The sequence below is a fragment of the Salminus brasiliensis genome, chromosome 8, assembly GCF_030463535.1.
Source record: "Salminus brasiliensis chromosome 8, fSalBra1.hap2, whole genome shotgun sequence".
In the NCBI taxonomy this organism is placed as follows: domain Eukaryota; kingdom Metazoa; phylum Chordata; class Actinopteri; order Characiformes; family Bryconidae; genus Salminus; species Salminus brasiliensis.
This window is the reverse complement of record NC_132885.1, coordinates 24,013,076-24,031,156: the sequence shown is the minus strand read 5'-3', so window position 1 is coordinate 24,031,156 and position 18,081 is coordinate 24,013,076. Positions and strand designations below refer to the sequence as shown.

General features: G+C 41.2%; 1 protein-coding gene across 2 annotated transcripts in view; it reads right to left on the bottom strand.

Annotated features, from left to right (window-relative positions):
- appb (amyloid beta (A4) precursor protein b) overlaps positions 1-17,025 on the bottom strand; it is a 35,746-nt gene extending 18,721 nt beyond the window's left edge. The window contains exons 1-5 of one of the 2 annotated variants that reach the window (XM_072686159.1): positions 16,790-17,025; positions 3,896-4,063; positions 3,650-3,779; positions 2,132-2,244; positions 1,729-1,916 (exon numbers count right to left, since the gene is read on the bottom strand). In XM_072686159.1, coding sequence (XP_072542260.1) covers positions 1,729-1,916; positions 2,132-2,244; positions 3,650-3,779; positions 3,896-4,063; positions 16,790-16,849 — 659 coding nt within the window. In that variant the 5' untranslated portion in view covers positions 16,850-17,025. The remainder of the gene's footprint in view (positions 1-1,728; positions 1,917-2,131; positions 2,245-3,649; positions 3,780-3,895; positions 4,064-16,789) is intronic. The other variant, XM_072686160.1, reaches the window with a different exon arrangement.
- Positions 17,026-18,081: the final 1,056 nt, after the last annotated feature.

The following is an 18,081-nucleotide window of genomic DNA, read 5'->3' as shown; positions in this document are numbered from 1 at the left end:
GACCCTAATCTAACACACCCGAACAAGTTAATCCCTGCTGCAAAAAAACAGCAACTGGGAGTTAAGGGGCTAACAAGTCTAAGACCATGTTTAAATCTGTTATAATGTATAAATGATACAAGCATTTAAGCATTATAAATGCTTGTATCAGTAACACTTTAGTAACACTTTGAATCAGTAACACTTTAGATATAGAAAGTCTTTTAAGCCTACTTAACACCTACACAAGGTCTACCACAAGGTCTGCTATTATTTCATTATCTGATGAAAAAAAAAAACATAAACATTTTTAATGGCTTTGGACTGATGTTCTTATCCAGTGACCTACATTGAATCATCTTACACAGGTAGATGAATGTAGTACCAGGTATCTTGTCCAAGCACTTTTATTTTTTGTGTAATGTGGTGCCTGGTCTTGCCTGGCAAGGAAAATCAAACCCTAGTCAGCCATAAGTCAATAAGATAATATTGCTACACTGCACTATACCAACCACTCCATCCTTATTAGAGATGGAAGGATTGATCAGCTATCTAGGTAACTTGTGTGAGGACACCATTTAACTACTAGATGGACATCTAGACTTCATGCACAGTTGCAGAGACCCATTAAAGCTAGTGCTGAATTTTGCTCTGATCGAAAGCATGTTGTCTGTCTGGCTTTATTTTACTGTATCTCAAATTTAGTCAATGTCCTCCAAATATACTGCTGAGCCAAACATCCCCGAAAAGTCCAGTCTGGACCTTTTCTGGCCTATGGATCAGCAATATGTCTAATGGAGGAGTAATGAGGTATTCGCTGAAACAAACACCCTGCCTACAGTAAAGCATGCCGGTGGCTCAGTGATGCTCTGGGCTGCTTTGCTTCCTCAGGCACTGGTAGCCAGCAGTGTGTCAAAGGGACAGATTCATTCAATCAAGAATCAGGAAATCCCAGGAGAAAACATCATGCCTCTATGAGGAAGCTGAAGCTTGGGTGTCATTAGGCCTTCCAACAGGACAATTAAAGTCCGCCAAGGTTTGGTTTCAGAAAAAGCCCTGGAAGATTCTGGAGTGGTGGTCACAGTTCCCTCGAACTTCCCTTGAATCCCATAGAAAAACTTTGGTGGGATTTGAAGAAGGCGATTGCAGCAGCAAACCCAAGAACATTAGTAAACTGGAGGCCGTTGGCCATGAGGAATGGGCTAAGATTTAGAGCTAAATAGTTTTCTTAACGTGATACACATTATGCTTTTTAAGCATATCGAGGATAGGATTAGTGCTTAAGTAACACTGATCAGCTGCATGTTTCATTACGAATTGTGTAATTAGTCTGGTTTACCTGGATAAAGTGCAGCAAATTTCAATAAAACTAGCTGTACTAAATATGGGAGAGTGTCTGGATGGTAGTTTTTAAAAATCCATCACTATTGATGCATTTTGTCTGTGATCACATCTATTCTGATGAATATTGTGCATCGTGAAAATATCTTTAAATATCGTGATACAATTTTTTACCATATCGCCCAGCCCTACTAAGATTCCTCAAGAACGCTGCCAAAAGCTGGTGTCTGGTTATGCATCACAATTTGCAGAAGGCCATAACAGCAAAAATGAACACTTGTAATATCAATGGTGTTAAGCTATTATAATTGTTCTTGTTTGCTGAAAGTTTGCTAACAAGCCTAATTTGCAATGGGGGTTAAATCACTTCCATTGCAAATGTATGTGTCTGCATGTGAATGCATGTACCTGTCACTGTACTCAGTCTCAGCACCTCCCCACCACACATCCGAGTTAGCCTCCTCCTGCTCCTCGGCATCAGAGTCCCTCTGCTCCTCCACTGGGCAGCACACGAACTCCACACCGCGGAAACGATCAATACCGCACGGCAACAGCATCCCAAAGTCATGAAGATTCATGGACTGATCGCCACAGGACTGCAGAGAGGGAAGGAGAAAGCAGAGAGCAGGGGAGGGAGGGTGGAGGTAAGTTGCTGAGTCATCATTATAAGAACTACAAGCAGAAAGTCTTTATGCACTAGATATGGTGCACTTGATGACTTATGAAAGAGGCAGGCTTGTGTTTTACTGATAATGTGCACAGCTATATGTGTACTTTAAAGAACTGAAAAAGAAGTGTTGTAGACTCAGACCTCTTTGGCCACAGTGTGCCAGTGTAGGTGGCTCTCACACATATCCATCCTCTCCTGGTGCAGGAACTTACACTTATCGGGAACGAGAAGGGCATCGCTCACAAACTCCCCAACTGAAAAGCACAATGTAAAATGATACAGTTTTCTGATAAAACTGACATTTACTCAAATACTTTCAGTACATACAGTGGCATGCAAACATTTTAGCACCCCGATCATTATTTCTGTTACTGTGAATAGTACCAGTCATCTGTAAAAGGCATTCAATTAAAGATACAACACTCTGGACATTAAAGTAACTGATGTCTTTAATGTCCAGAGTGATGTAGTTAAAAGGAACGGTGAAGGTCAGGTTGAGGTCTGGAAGGTTTCCAAAAACATGCTTGTAGGATTGCTAAAAAGGCATACTAAACCCCAGTTTGATTGCAAAAGACCCCTCAGGAAGATCCTAAGAAGACCCCTAAGAAAAAGACTGTCTGCGTCCACAAAAAAGGGAGACAGAGGTTTTAAGCCAAACCATCTTGATGCAATTTGGAGCAAGTTCTGTGGACCACAGCTAGACAGTGCTAGCTGACTACAAGTCCAAACATGGCAGAAGCAAAGTCTCAATTTGCCTTTCTGTTATTCCCAACACCATCTCAGATACGAGATATTATGTTCAACACTTGTGCCTGAAGCTCAGAAGTTAGTCAGCAGCAGCCGAACTGAGCTGTCTGAGACTCGGTGGAGCTGTAGCAGAGCTAGCTCAACAAAGACTGGCTTAGCGAGGGAGATACAGATCCAAAACCATGGAGAAAAAAAGTTAACTTCAGCTTTCTGTACTTTTAACTGAGGCTTTGTCATTCTAAGCGTTTATAAGAGGGGATTCAGGCAGTCAGACCTTAAATTGTTTCTTCAGTGAGACAGCGAGACTGTTATCCTGATAACTGAGATAATGCTAACCAGCTTCTCTCTCCCGATTCAGAGCAGATGAACATTTGCAGTTGTTGTCAGACTGACGATTTAACTTACTGAATTAACGAAAACTGAACTTAGTCACTTATTAAAGGACAAATATAAAAGTGTGCTTGTCCACTTAGGTTTTCACCCTGTGAGCAAACACTGAACTAAACAGTTTTAAAATAAGGCAGGTTGAGGTGGTACAGAAGCCACGTAAAACCAACCCCTGTAAGTCTGAACACAGCAAAAGACCTGCAGAATTACAGCCTTTTTTTTTTAACCTTGACCTCAGATTCAATAACTGTACTGAACTGGAAAATGTACGCATCATTAAACCTAATGTAAAAGACATGCAACGGCATATGTGAAAACACTAACATCCTGGGAACATTGTGTCATACGTGCCTTGGCTTCCCAGGCAGCGGACAGATGGTACACACAGACAATAAAAGCACATGCGGACATCCACCCTAAAGACATTACTTTAATGTCCCAGATATCCAGGTTAATACCCAAAGAGCGGCAGGGTGCTCTGACGAGAGCATTGTGCAAATGGACAGTCCTAGTCTAAGCCCTTACCCAGGCAGCGGTAGGGCACCACAATGTGCACTTGGCTGCGGCACTGACGGCGGCCTTTCTTGCACCAGTTCTGGATGCTGACGGGCTGGTTGGCTTCCACTACGTTGGTGATCTGCAGGTCAGGGTAAACCTACAGGAACAGGAAGCAGATGAACAGCATGTACAGTTTTACCTATTTACCATATACATGCTCAATATCATATCTGTTGACAGTATTTATCTCTCTCATTAACCCTTTCTCTATACCTCTTGGCAGTACTGCAGAATTCCCTCCTTGGTTCCGATGCAGCTCTTGGTGCCAGAAGGATCAGGCTCCCACTTTCCACTCTGGACGCTGATGTGCATGTTGAGCTTTCCGCAGAACATTGCCACCTGAGGCTCCGCCAGCAAGCCCACCGAATCATCTGATGGCACCTATCACCATCACACACAGACACGTAAAACATCAGCCCCTGAAATGTTTCTCATAGTTTTCATGAAATGAAATGTGAGAGAAGAAAAAATTAGCTTCTTCAATGGTTCCTTGGTGAAGGCAATGGGTCTATATTAGGGGTGTAGCTGTACGTGTATACTGCCACAGTACGGGGGTCACGGTTCGGTGCATGCAACTACACGGAGAATTCATGATTACGCACTTTTCGGGTACATACAGTACAGAGTGTGTGCCACCCGGAAACCTGAAGCTGTAGACCGATGGATTTGCATGGTATTGTGGGAACTGTTGTTGGTTTAGGAGTATTGCTACCGTAACTGTAGTCTTGTTTGCCCCCCCCCAACCTCTTCCTTCTTTCTGCCTCTCGTCTCTGTCACGATATGTGTCCAGCGCATGTGGCGAGAAATTCTCCGTCCACAATTAATTGTGTCGTAAGCACTTTTTGAATTAAATAATTTGTGTAATTAAATATTTCTATGACAGCAATTAAAATTTTCTTTTACTTTTGTCTCTGTAATCTTGTAATTAAGGAGCGTATAGATTGGGGAGCTATTTGTCACATACATACTGGTTGTGCACGGACAACATAATGTTGCATATTAAAACTAGGGCTGCAACTATCAAATACTTTTGGAATCGAGTATTCTGTCGAGTAATCAGATAAATCATACTTTGTGTTTTTAAACAACTATATCAATAGCATGTGTTTAAATATGAAATACCTCTTAAAACGAGCAAGCAACTGGCTGTTATTCCTCACAAAGGTTTTTATTTAAACTCTTTTACTAGATCAGAGCTTAAAACCTCTGGTTATTGGCTCCAGAACTAAGACCATTTAATCAACCTTTCCGTGGAATGTTTTGATGTACATGGAAAAAAAACCTATGAAATACAACTTAGCAGAGACATTTAAAATAGATGGACGTTGATGACATACATTAAACAAAGAAACATTTTTTGTAATCGAATCATTCTTCGTTTTTTGTTTTGAATCGTTTTGTAACTCGAATAATCGTTTCAGCCCTACATGTAACTTTCCCACGGCCAGCGTGCTTCATCTGCGCAAGTTCAACTTTCCCACAAATCCTCACGCATTTTCTCTACTCTACTCCCTGATAAAAATAAATGGGGGCAAAATTTCAGGTGGCGAATTTGCACGCAGCTGATGCGTACCACCACTGTTGCTGCTGAACGTAGAGAGACTTTCCTGTGTGTGTATGTGTGTGTGTATGCAGAAACACACTGAAGGTGCTAACATTCACGCTGTACTGCTTAATTAACACACTACAGGCTGTATTAACTACCTCAGGGCGACTATATGGCACTAGATGGAACAAACTGTAACTTGCAAACATGGTTCTGTATTACACCAAAAAGGGCTCCACAATTCACTGAAAGAACCCTTTCTTCCTTCACAAAAGTGCAAAACATCACTGCACAGGTCACATCTACCATTTGTAGACCATCAACAGTACTAAGGAGTACAATTTGAAGCACAAAAGATCATTGTACGGTCATCACTTCTATTCCTGCTCCCAACTGTGAACGTAAACCTATGCAAGGTTTTGGGAGAGGTTTCTGATAATCTGGGTAATATTTTGGTTTCTACTAGGGATGCACCAATACCACAACATTTAGCAGATGCTCTTTTCCAGAACAACTTACAAAGGTGCTTCACTGTTTACTCGAGAATCTCAGCTAGTTTGAATAGACTAAAAATTCAAAGATACCTCTAATCTAAACACAAGTCAATATGGAGACCATAGTCCTCATAGTACTTTTCCCTTTTCAATACCGATACCTATACTGAGTACCGATATCGATGCCAACTCTGACTCAACTGCTCTATAGATGGCTGTAAATCCTGATATTTATAGTGTCCCACATTTTATAGGATGAACTTTTTGATATTTTATCCTAAATAAGATATAATGAGCTTAAAAGAAGAGCATTTACTGGTTAAGTAACTGTACGTTTGAAAAGTTTAAAACTGGCAATATGCAGAACCACGTAGGGAAGCATAATCTTGCTAAGCTCGACCAAACAGCTTTTAATCAGTGTTTAAATTCACATTTCATAACAGTGGAAAAAATGCCAGGTTAGGAACAAACAGTGCTGATGCAGCAATTCCACATTCAGGTCCACATAAAAAAGTAGTAAACTTTGTGTGTGTGTGGCCTTTAAATAAGCTGCTGAAACTCAACCTCTGGTTTCAGAACCAAAAAAACTCAAGGACACAAAACAAGTACTATAAATGTAAAAGATCCATTAAACGTCTGTTTAATGGTGATAACTATTTATGACTGGCTTTTTAAATGTTTGGTTTCATAACAAACTACATAAACAGAAATGCTCTATGCTTAATGGTATTGGTGTTCTCTAATGCCGATACAGATACTGTGTCTAAGTACCAGTATCTGCGCCGATACCGATACGCTATCAGCCCAACACTAGTTGCTACTCATCCCAATCAATAAACTAAAAATAAAGTGTTTTGACTTTTGAATGACACTCACCAACTAATACCTAAATAACAACTAATACCTAATAACAAAATAAACGAACCACCATTCGCATTTTCTTTCAGAGCCATTAGGAATGACCACATCATTAAGTCTGCAAAGCAAAATAGAACATAAGGTTTGTTTACTCCCCATTGCTGAAAACCTGGACAAATAAAGACACTGCTAAACCCAAACCAGATAGCAAGTAGGAAAAAAAATAGAAAAAAAGACTAGGTAAATGTAGGTGGTGTGGATGTGTAGGTAAATGTTTTATTCAGGTATAAAAGTAAAGTGCAAAAAACATTTAGTTAGTAAACAGCAAATATTTAGAGACTTTGACTGTCACCATTAGATACATAGATGGACAAACAGGATGGAATTGAATCATTATTTGAATCATCTGAGCTTCAAAATGCTAAAAAGAGTATTGTAATATCACCCACCACATCAACTAGACACCTTAAATAATGTAATCAAACATCTCTTTATTACCACCAGCTACCTCCAAAACTGGCTATGAATTATTTTGTTGGTTTGTTATAGCATTTTCTTGAGCAATTACATTACAGTGGGTTGTTTTTATTGATTTATTAATTAATTAATTTATATAAATATAAATAATGACTTTATTTAAGTCTGTACTAAACCTGTACAATCCATGCAGGCAGTTTATTCTACATTACCAAATTAGCACATTTCTAATCCCTATTGGTTTTGTAACATCATCAGGATGAGGTACAGATGAACTGCTGCACACACTGAGCACACTCAACTGCAAAAGGAAAGAGAATAGCTATTTCTACAGCTGGTTACTCATCGCACTAAATTACACACGCTTCCTCTCGGCGGCTCCGGTGTACGTGAGTAAACAATAACGGATCAAGAGATCCTCTTGTTCGTCCAGTGAATTCCATCTCCACAGCTGTGAAAACACCCCATCAAGACCAGTTCATATCAGTTATCAAATGCACAGTGTACGTCAGCTTAACCGTGCAGCTACAGATACAGTAACAGATGCCTTTTACAGCATATCAAAGCCAAACTGAACAGGGGAACAGGAACGGTCGCCTTTAAACGGTCCTCTCTGAAAGATTTGCACACAGACTGTAATCTGTTTGTAAGGCTGGAAAGCTAGTTACGCAATGCCTAATGTAAAACATTACTGCCCTTTTTAGATGTGTTTGGAAAGCTTAATGCAGCCCTAATCTGAAAATGCTGTCGGAATGCAGAAAAACAGTGAAAGGGTGCAGATATGGTGAGAGGGGGATACAGGATAAATAAAAAAATAAGAACCACAACAGCTGGCTTTGTAGAATAGATGCTAAATATTCAAAAGCGTCAGCCTTATGAAATATTACGCCAGGTTTGTAGTTTCAAACGTGTGCGCTTTAGGACAGCTCACAGTAAAGTAAAAAAACAAGTGAATTATTAAGAAAGTAAAGAGTACATGACAAAAATCCCAATGAGAAACAAACCCTTATTGTGTCCAGCTGTAGGAGTACTGTAGGTGCTAATGCAAACACTAGGGAATTTTAAAATACAGTGTTGTGAAAAAGATTAAGACACCATATGCAAACTTTTGTCCTATATTCGAACATGTAATCTTCATATTAACAATACTGACAGAAACCAAAAAACCAAAAAGTGTAAAATGTAATTAAAAGAAATGCAATTTTACACACCCACATTTATTACTAAAATTCAAAATCAGGTACAGCACAGTTGCAGAGGATTACAACATTGATAGAGATGTTTTTGGAGAAGCCTGTCTTAAGCCTATGGCCCTCCAGCGGGCCAAAAGTTTTATTACAAACTTTAATTATCAGAGAATAGCCCCACCAGTTTGTACAGAAGCCCCATGTAGTTACTGAGCAATACACCTTAGTGTGTAATAAGGCTTGGAGTGTTAAGGGGTTAAATGATGAATGCCTTCTCTGCCTTCTCAGAACTAAGGTTACACATCGAGTCTGGGAAGGGATTTAAACAGATCTCAGAATCAGGGCTGCCCAGTATATTATTTCAGCATTACCACTGCAATGTGCGCATGTACAATAGAGGGTATGCACTGACGCCACGTTTAGTCGGACTGAGTGCTGCTGTACTTTTGGTCGTGATTAAATGTGGCCTGCACTGTTTGCTGCTTTGCCTGGTTAGCAGTGTTTGCTTGCTCTGCTGATACCCACTGTACAAAAGGTGATGTACTCTCCAGTTAGTTGTGTTAAAAGTCTTAACATCGGGCGCAGTAAGAAAAAAAACACCTGGCTGCCGAATACAGTACATGGAGGGGAGTACAACACTGGCTTTAAAGGGGTTCTGCATCCATGGTTCCATCTAGCGGTTTAACAAGGAACCGCAGCGTTTCGATCCTCAACTCTGATCGGCCCAGTTAAAAAAATACATATTTTGGCTGAAAATCGGCTGATAGCGATACATAGCCAATGGATTATTCCATCTCTAATATCATGACATGTTGGATCATTGACTTCTAATTAAATCAGGATAATTCTTGTGTGTGTGTATATATATATATATATATATATATATATATATATATATATATATATATATATATTGCAGATTTATTTCTTCAAGTATTGTGCAGAACAACTCGAAATCAGCTATTCTACTGACAGCAGAAACATTTACAAGCAAGTTCAGCCAAAGAAGTCTCCAACAGTCCTTATATATGTCCTATTTGGAACACATTCAAAATGTGCCAATTTTTTCTTCAGAAGAAAATAAATAATTCTATTAATTCCATATAAAAGGACATGTCTTGAGTTATGTTACCTCCATATCTCAACATTGTTAAAGTGAAGTTCAAATGTCCATTTATTTAAGTTTTAGTGGGATGTCCACATTTTTTAGCAGCTAAAGAAAGTTTTCAACAAATAGTTTGGAAACTGAACGATGTGGGATTTAAGTACCGTTCTATAGCAAGTTGGGTGGAACTAGCTAAATTGGGTGGGTGCATTTTTAAATCATGACTAAACTAAGTCAAAGACGGGAAAAAGGAATGAATAGAACATGATTGTGGGCCCAGAAGTGAGCATATAAATAAGTTAGCATTGTCTAAATTTGTACTTCAAATTCAGCGTGAGAAGCAGCCAATGCAGCTAAAAAAGAAGGAGAGTCTATGGAGACGCAAAAGAGGGGAAAGAGAGGAGGAGCAGCGCAAAAAACAAAAGCAGCGTATGAGAACATCGCCTACGGCTGCATGCCAAGTTTGGTTCATTCCAGTGAGAACATTCTAGAGGTGAGAGAAAAATAACAAGCCGAAAAGCAGATATAGTGCGTTGACTGTCATACACTGATCAGCCATAACATTAAAACCATCTGCCTAATGTTCTGTAGGTCCCCCTTGCTGAAGCACAGACTCCATTAGACATAGCCAGCATTAACCTGTTCAGCAATTTGTGCTACAGTAGCTCTTCTGTAAGATCGGACTAGATGGACTATCCTTTGCATCCCACCCTCCTCAGTGAGCCTTGAGCACCCAGGGCCCCATGGTCGCTGATTCACCGGTTGTCCTTCCTTCAACTAGTTTTGGTAGACACTGACCACTGCATGCCACGAACACCCTACAATACCTGTAGTTTTGGCGATGCTCTGACTCAGTTGTCTCAGCCGTCACAGTTTGGTCCTTGTCAAAGTGGCTCAGGTTCTTTAGCTTGCCCATTTTTCCTGCTTCCAAGTCAACAACTTCAAGAACTTACTGTTCACTTACTGCCTAATATGTATATCTCTCTCTTGACAGGTGGCATTGTAACCAGAAACTCACTGTCATTCACTTTGTGTCAGTGTTTTTATTGTTATGGCAGATCAGTGTATAACGGGAGAGTGCACACGACTGGTAGACAGAGAGAGAGATAATGACCTCTGTCTTGTGTTTCTATGGCCTAGCCTTGACCCTGTCACAATAAATTCCCCTACTGCTTCAGTACCAACCGTCCCCCCACCACCACCACCACCTCACACACACACATGCACACTGTTCCATTGAACAAAAGGGATTAAGGGGCTGTTGTTTTTCCACCTTTTTGTTCTGGGTAACAAACAAAAGAAGTGCTGCTGTTGCCTGTCTGGTACATGCCCTGCCCATGAAGCCACACAGACAATACAAATTACAGAGAAATCAACGGCCCAGTGAGCCACTGCCTGTAGAGTTGTGCTGAAGTACCATGGCTTTCTCCACAATGCCAAGTAACAAAGCCCGGCAACAGAAGACGACGTCCCTTGTTACACGGCTGACGTAAACCAAACCCTGCTATTACGTCTGCCACTCGGCCCAGCTTTCCAGGAGTTACACAGTCACCAGACGTGCAATGATGTGCAACTGCATTCACTTACGTTGTCTTAGGATAGATGTTTGCTCACTGATACTGATCGAGAAATTGCTTAAGTATAATTTGTGCAACGAAGTCTGACTTAAACAGAGTATTATTAGTATTATTAATATTATTTAGGGATGTCCAGATCAGGGTTTTTACCCCCGATCTGATCCTCTTAATGCTGACTATAGGCTGATACCGATTTTTGTGTTTCAGTAAATAATACAGCACCACAATTTAGAGAAGCTGTGCTAATCTACGCTAGTAAACAGCAGTAAAATCACTATTTCTAGTCCCAGTTTCTGTAATCAGACTAATTCCAATCTAATCTACTTTGTTTGGAGCAACTTTTAAACCATTTTAAACTTTAATATCTTTACAGTCTAGTCTGACTGACCTACCAAGTCAAGTCAAGTCAAGTGGGTTTTATTGTCATTTTAACTACATACAGAGTACACAGTGAAACGAAACAACGTTCCTCCAGGACCATGGTGCAACATAGACACAGTGCATACAGAACACATGTGCAACACAATACAAGTGCGGACAGACAACACAACACAGTACAGACAGAGAATAATAAATAATTGCCGGTAGTGTGCAAATTCTGCAGTGTGTAATAAATATTGAGTCCAGTGAGGTAGTAAGGTTATTAGTGCAAATGCTTGTGCAAAAAATGCTTCCCATTTTATCTGGGGTAAATGGTTGGAGAGAGAGAGAGAGAGAGAGAGAGAGAGAGAGTGTGCATGTAACAGAAAAGACATCAGTTCAGAAGTTGAGTTGAGTTGAGAAGTCTGATGGCTTTGGGGAAGAAGCTATTGCAGAGTCTGGTCGTGTTGGACCGGATGCTGCGGTACCTTCTTCCTGATGGCAGGAGGGAGAACAGTCTGTGTGAAGGGTGGGTGGAGTCATCCACAATGCTGGTTGCTTTGCGGATGCAGCGGGCAGTGTAAATGTCCATGACGGAGGGGAGAGAGACTCTGATGATCCTCAGCTGTGCGTTGGAGGGTCTTGCGACATTCATACCAGCCCATTCAGCTCCCAGTTCCTTTACAGCTCTGCAGTCAGATCACTTAGCGTGTGTATATGTGTGTGTGTGTGTGTGCATTAGCATTAGCATTAGCCTCCTCCTTGGTTATGAATGCACCGTTCAGACCTGGTTTAGAACCAAAGAAAGGAGCCTGGTTTTCTCGGAGTGAAGACGGGCTGAATGTTAGATCTTCCCAAATGGAGCTAATGGGATCAAATATCTGTGTCGTTGCAGAACTGGCAGCACGGACAAAAATGGCAGAAAGCAGACCACCTAACACCCTTTACCTGCTGCTCTCGCACTTACAGCGAGGCTCTGAGCTTAACCTAACATAAAGTTTTCATCTTCCCCAAACTTGCTGTTCCACCTTAAATAATGCAGCAGTGACGCTCTGCTGTTAAAATGGACTCAATGGAACTGCGGCAGTATTTAAGGTGGAATGCTCTAGTAGGCAGAACACTAACTACCAGTTACCACTGAGTGAAGACTATCCTAACCTTGCTGAGAGAGCAAGGCCATCTGTGCTCTCTAGGACCAATGGCCCTGGATAGCTGTGGCATCACCAGCGATGACAGGGTCAAAGCCTAAGACTAAGGCACCATTTGGAGCCTAAAGCGTCTTTAATACGTGTTTAGGACCTCATTAAGGCAAACATATGCTAATGCCACTGCACAACAATACACACAAGCTTCCAGCTTCGTGCTTGAACATCTTTGCGCTACAGCCCTACCTCAGCTCTGGCACCAAAGTACGCCTTTGCCAGGGGCTGTATGAACATTGATCAATGTGGTGGGCGGTCCAGCGTTGAGGCCCATGCACAGCGCCTCATCCAAACTAGGTATGAACCAGCCTTCATACAACATAGTCCGAAGTCTGGATGGATCCAAACACTTCCTTGGTTTGTGCTAAAAACATGACACTGTTTTGACACATGCAAGCGTCTTATCATCTCTTTATGACCTCTGAGTCTGTAATTATAAAGCAGTTTCCAGGTTGAACCATTGTAAAATATTTCATATGCACACACATATGAATAACCACAGTAATTATATTACGTATTAATGCACCCAGTTTACATTTAAGGCATTTAGCAGAAACTCTTATCCAGAGCGACTTACAAAATTTATATAAATCATAATCCAATTGTGATTGAGTTGTGATGGGTTGCCCCACATGGTACTGTGGGAACATCACAGTAGAGTCGAGCCTCTGGTGGCAGATTGCTCTAGAAAACCACAGGACGGATAAAACAAGACACGCATAAATCCACAAGCTGGGCTACACCTGAGTGCAACTTGTTCAGAGCACAAAGTTTTTGGTGACTATATTAATATAACATTTGAATTGATGTGCAACTGTGACACATTTGAATCATTTTTTAGTGTAATTACTTTTCATAAAGTGAGCTAAGACTTATCCGTCTCACAGTAGTGCATCTGATTGAATTACACTGCAGCTTTATTCACAATCCATAAAGCACTCACCCAGAGTCAAATTCTGTTACACATACAGTGCAAGACTTGCTAGGGAGTCGGAAAGGCAGAAGGTCTTGATTGGCTCCGGCAACACTTTCAGAGACCACTGCAAAATCTAAAGATCTATTTACAGTTAAACAGAGAGGGCCTTTTTTCAAGATATAGACTCACTATGGCAGCTGCATTTGCTATTGCTCTGGAAAAGGTCATTTGCTTATATATGAAGGTAAGAAGCAATAAAAAAAGGTGACAGAACAAACTTAAGGTTATGTTTGGCACTAATGAATCTACCTTACATACCTTACACAAAAAAGGTACAATCTAGGCTTTTGTGAGAAATTGTTTCCACGTCATGTAACTCAACTAAAGCGGAAACTTTGTTACTTTATTTATTGCATATGTGGATAAAACAGCAGCTGAGAATCTTTTTACAACTCTACAAATGTTTATTCTGTAATACTACATAAACCAAATGACTTGTGTGTTTTGATGCGATACTTATATAGATACATGTAAAGGTATACAGATCACTGGACATGAGCCCCAAAACGGTTAATTATTCAAATTATTCATTCATTATTCATTATTTTTAAAGGGTTACAAATTTACATTTCTCCAGATTTTATCCCTTTTTTGTATTTTTCTCATTGTCTTTTTTTTATGGAAAAAAGAACGTTAGTAAGTAAACGTAAGTAAACCAAAGTACCAAAATGTTATGTGGCACAAGTAAAATGCATGTATAAGTAAAAAAAAAACCCAAAATGCTACTAAGAGACAAATCAGCTTTTAAATACCAACACCAGTATGTAGATTAAATAAATAAATCTTATTTTAAAAAAAAAATCAAATTGGACTGTGTTATGGTAAAGAGAATTTGGTCACTAAAATTGCAATTTTAAAAAGCAGGTTTTCATTTTTTCCTGGTTGAGTTCTAGTGTTTTAACCCAATATATAACTCAAACATTCACGTTCATCTCATGTTGGTTTCACATCTCTTCTTAGATTTACTTTATCACCTATTCTATTATATAGTTTTTTTTTTTTTACTTTTATTTTATCCTTTTCCCCCTTCCAAACTCGCTTAGGATGACAACTACATTCTCCAAGTTTAGCTTTGAAGCTTTATTTGTGTGTATATGTAAGCTGTATGTGAGTGTATATGTGGGTGTATAGAGTAAGTGAGCTGTATATGTGGCTATATGTGTGTATATGTGGGTTTAAACATTGACCTGTATACGTGGCTATATGTGTGTATATGTGGGTTTAAACATTGACCTGTATACGTGGCTATATGTGTGTATATGTGGGTTTAAACATTGACCTGTATACGTGGCTATATGTGTGTATATGTAAGCTTTGTGTGTATGTGGGTTTATGTGTGTATATGTAAGCTGTGTGCATATGTGGGTTTACACATTGAGCTGTACATGTGGCTATATGTGTGTATATGTAAGCTTTGTGTGTATGTGGGTTTATGTGTGTATATGTAAGCTGTGTGTATATGTGGGTTTATACAGTAAGTGAGCTGTACATGTCACTATATGTGTGTGTACATGTGGCTATATGTGTGTGTACATGTGAGCTGTATGTGTGAGCTTTGCATGTGACCTGTATGTGTGTGTATATACTGTATGTGTATATATGGTCTTGCATAAGTGATCTGTATATATGTAAGAAATATATTCAATATGTGTACAACGGTCAGCCATAACATTAGAAGAACTGATATTAATTATCCTTAACCACAGCGGCATCTGTCCAGGGGTGGATATATTGGTCAAAGTGTGTGGATATACACACTCTGACAGGGGCCAAACTGTGATGGCTAGACCACCAGGTCTACAAACATCTCCAAAACATCAGACAATTTTTTTTTTCTTCTAGTATGCAGTGGTCAGTACCTACCACAAGTGGTGCCAGCAACAGGGTCATGGGCACCCAAGGCTTATGGATACGATCCATAGAGGCCCCACCTTACAACTTGCAGGACTTGAAGGATCTCTTGCTAACGTCTTGGTGCCAGATACCACAGGATCCCTTCAGAGGTCTTGAGGAATCTAGGCCTTGAATGGTCCGATCTGCTGATCAGCGACACCTCTGTGTTAGGCAGGTGGTACTAATGTTCTGGCTATATATGTATAGATAGATAGATGTGTGTGTAACGAGTATTGTGAGCTGTATTGGTGTATTTGTGGTGTTACATGAGACGTGTGCGTATATGCATGTGTGTATGTGAGTGTGTGTGTGAGTGTGTGTGAGCTTTGCGTCCTTGAGGGCACAGCCTACATGATCTGAGCATCCCTCAGAAAAACAGCGCTAAATCAGGACACGGCTGTATCTCACCGTTGGGGTTGAATTTCATCATTCGCAGTACTATGCAGCTATGCAGCTGTGTGTGTGAGAGAGAGGGAGAGTGTGTGTGTGTGTGTGTGTCGGTGTGTGTCAGCAGCAGGCTCCTTTCTCGTTGGGTTAACGTTAACGGCAATGTTAAACGAAACGCAGCCGCAGCTCGCCGCCGCCATCTTGCTTCTGTCAGGCAGCATCTTCTCCTCTTCCATACAAAACCCATCAGCGCGCGCACACACACACACACACACACACACACACAACACCACACCACCACCACGACACACAGCCCTTCTCCCTTCATAACACCCTCACCAGCCCGCTTCGACAGTGATACCGCTGGAGCTGCTGAAGATGGCTGAAGAGTCTGGCTGTTGTGTTGGTTCAAGAAACCTCGACGGTTTTTGAGCTTTTCGTGTCACCGCTGTCAACATATCTCACACTGAATATGGCCATGGTGTGTGTGTGTGTGTGTGTGTGTTGTGTTGACGTAGCCGTTGTCCTCTTTTTCCCAAATAATCAGCGCATCTCTGCAACCGAGGAGAATCGGCAGCTCAGCACTTTCACCATTCCCAGATTAAACGGCTCCAGGCTTTGACGGTTGGACCGGTCTACAGGGGAAAGGATGGCGTACAGTAAAATAAGCACCACCAAGCAGCCAAACGACGATGGATGGAGATCTTGCGCTGCATTTCTTAATCCTCCACACACCAGTCTATGTCAGACGAGATGTCTATTTGCATGAAAAAGGCAAAGCGGCATCTCTGCCCCCACCCACCCACCGATCATCTCCACCCACCGATCATCTCCACCACCGATCAGACGCGTGAAAATCACGGCTCATCGCGACCGTTACACAACAGGGGACAGCCGCCCAGGCTGCGACCGCAACCACAGCACACACAACACCAACCAGACTGTGGTCAGAAACGCTGTCTGTCTGTATGCCTGTCTGCCTCACACAGGCCAGATCTGCTCTCCAGTACAGGGAGAGCGTCTCTCCATTACAGCCGTCTCTTACCTCGACAGCAAGCGCCGAGGTCGCCACTAGGATCAGCAGGAACGCCGCACGCTCGCCCATCCTGGACTCCCCTAAGGCTGCACGTCCAATGCGCACTCTGTCAGGCTGGATCAGGCTCGCTACTGAGGGTCTCCGCTCCCCCTGTGCACCACAGCTTTATGAGAATGTGCGAGATGAAGCTGGCCGTCCAGCTGCCCCAGCACCAGTCACCTGACCAGCCGTGAGGAATGAGAGAGCGAGCGAGAGGAGGAGGAGGTGGGGCCGGGGAAAACAGGCAGCAGGAGGAGGAGGAGGAGGAGGAGGAGGGTTGGGGGAAGGGGAGATATGGTATCTCAGGTATCAGACCACATCCAGTTTTACTGAATCTGTGTGGGGTTAACACGTTCAGATCCACAGAGATGGTAGATAACGTTAGACTAGAGTCTATACACACAGACACAGAAAAATACAGCATTAAATATATAAATACATATATATCGATTATCGCAATTTATTCTGAAAATATTAAAAGGAGATTTGATAAGTGAAGAGCATAACATAAATAAATGGCCATTGGAAATGTTTTTTTTTTTTTTAAACCATAAAACCCCTTAATATGAACGGAACACTCCCACATCCTTCCTTAAAACACATTAAAATAAATAATGAAGTATTTGTATTATTATTATTGCTGTTGTTGTTGTTATTTTAAGGATGTAAGGATTTTATCACATCCCTAGCCTCGTATTCTAGGTCTCCTCCAGGGATGAGCAGGTCTTACCTCATGCCATCTTAAAAATATCTTAAATCCTGTGCAGGAGCAGTGCATTAAGAGCTGGTATATTAAAAAACAAGAGCAATAGGATGATATTTAATACATAAAATAGAGAAAACACAAAATTAACGACAGTCATCCTGTAGTTTGGTTCATCTGCTAGTGGCAAGAGGCCAGAGACCTCTGGTGGTCGAGAGACGCACTGCACTGCCGTTCTTTTCCAAAGCTGGATCTGGTCCACAGGACTGCTCTGCTGACAGTAAAAATGTATTTATGAGAACATTGATCAGCCAACCTGTTTTGGAATTTAAGGTCATAAATAATTAGATCTAGCTTAAAGTTTACACACTGATCAGTTTATTAGGAAGCCCTGAACATCTAGGGACATCAGTACACCTACTCATTCCTGCAATGAGTGCAAAATCAGGCAATCGTGAGGCAGCAGTGAGTGCAATGCCTATGAAAGCATGCCAGCAGTTTCAGGGGCTGTTCAAAACAACCATCAGAGTGGAGAGAAAATGCGATCTCAGTGGTTTTG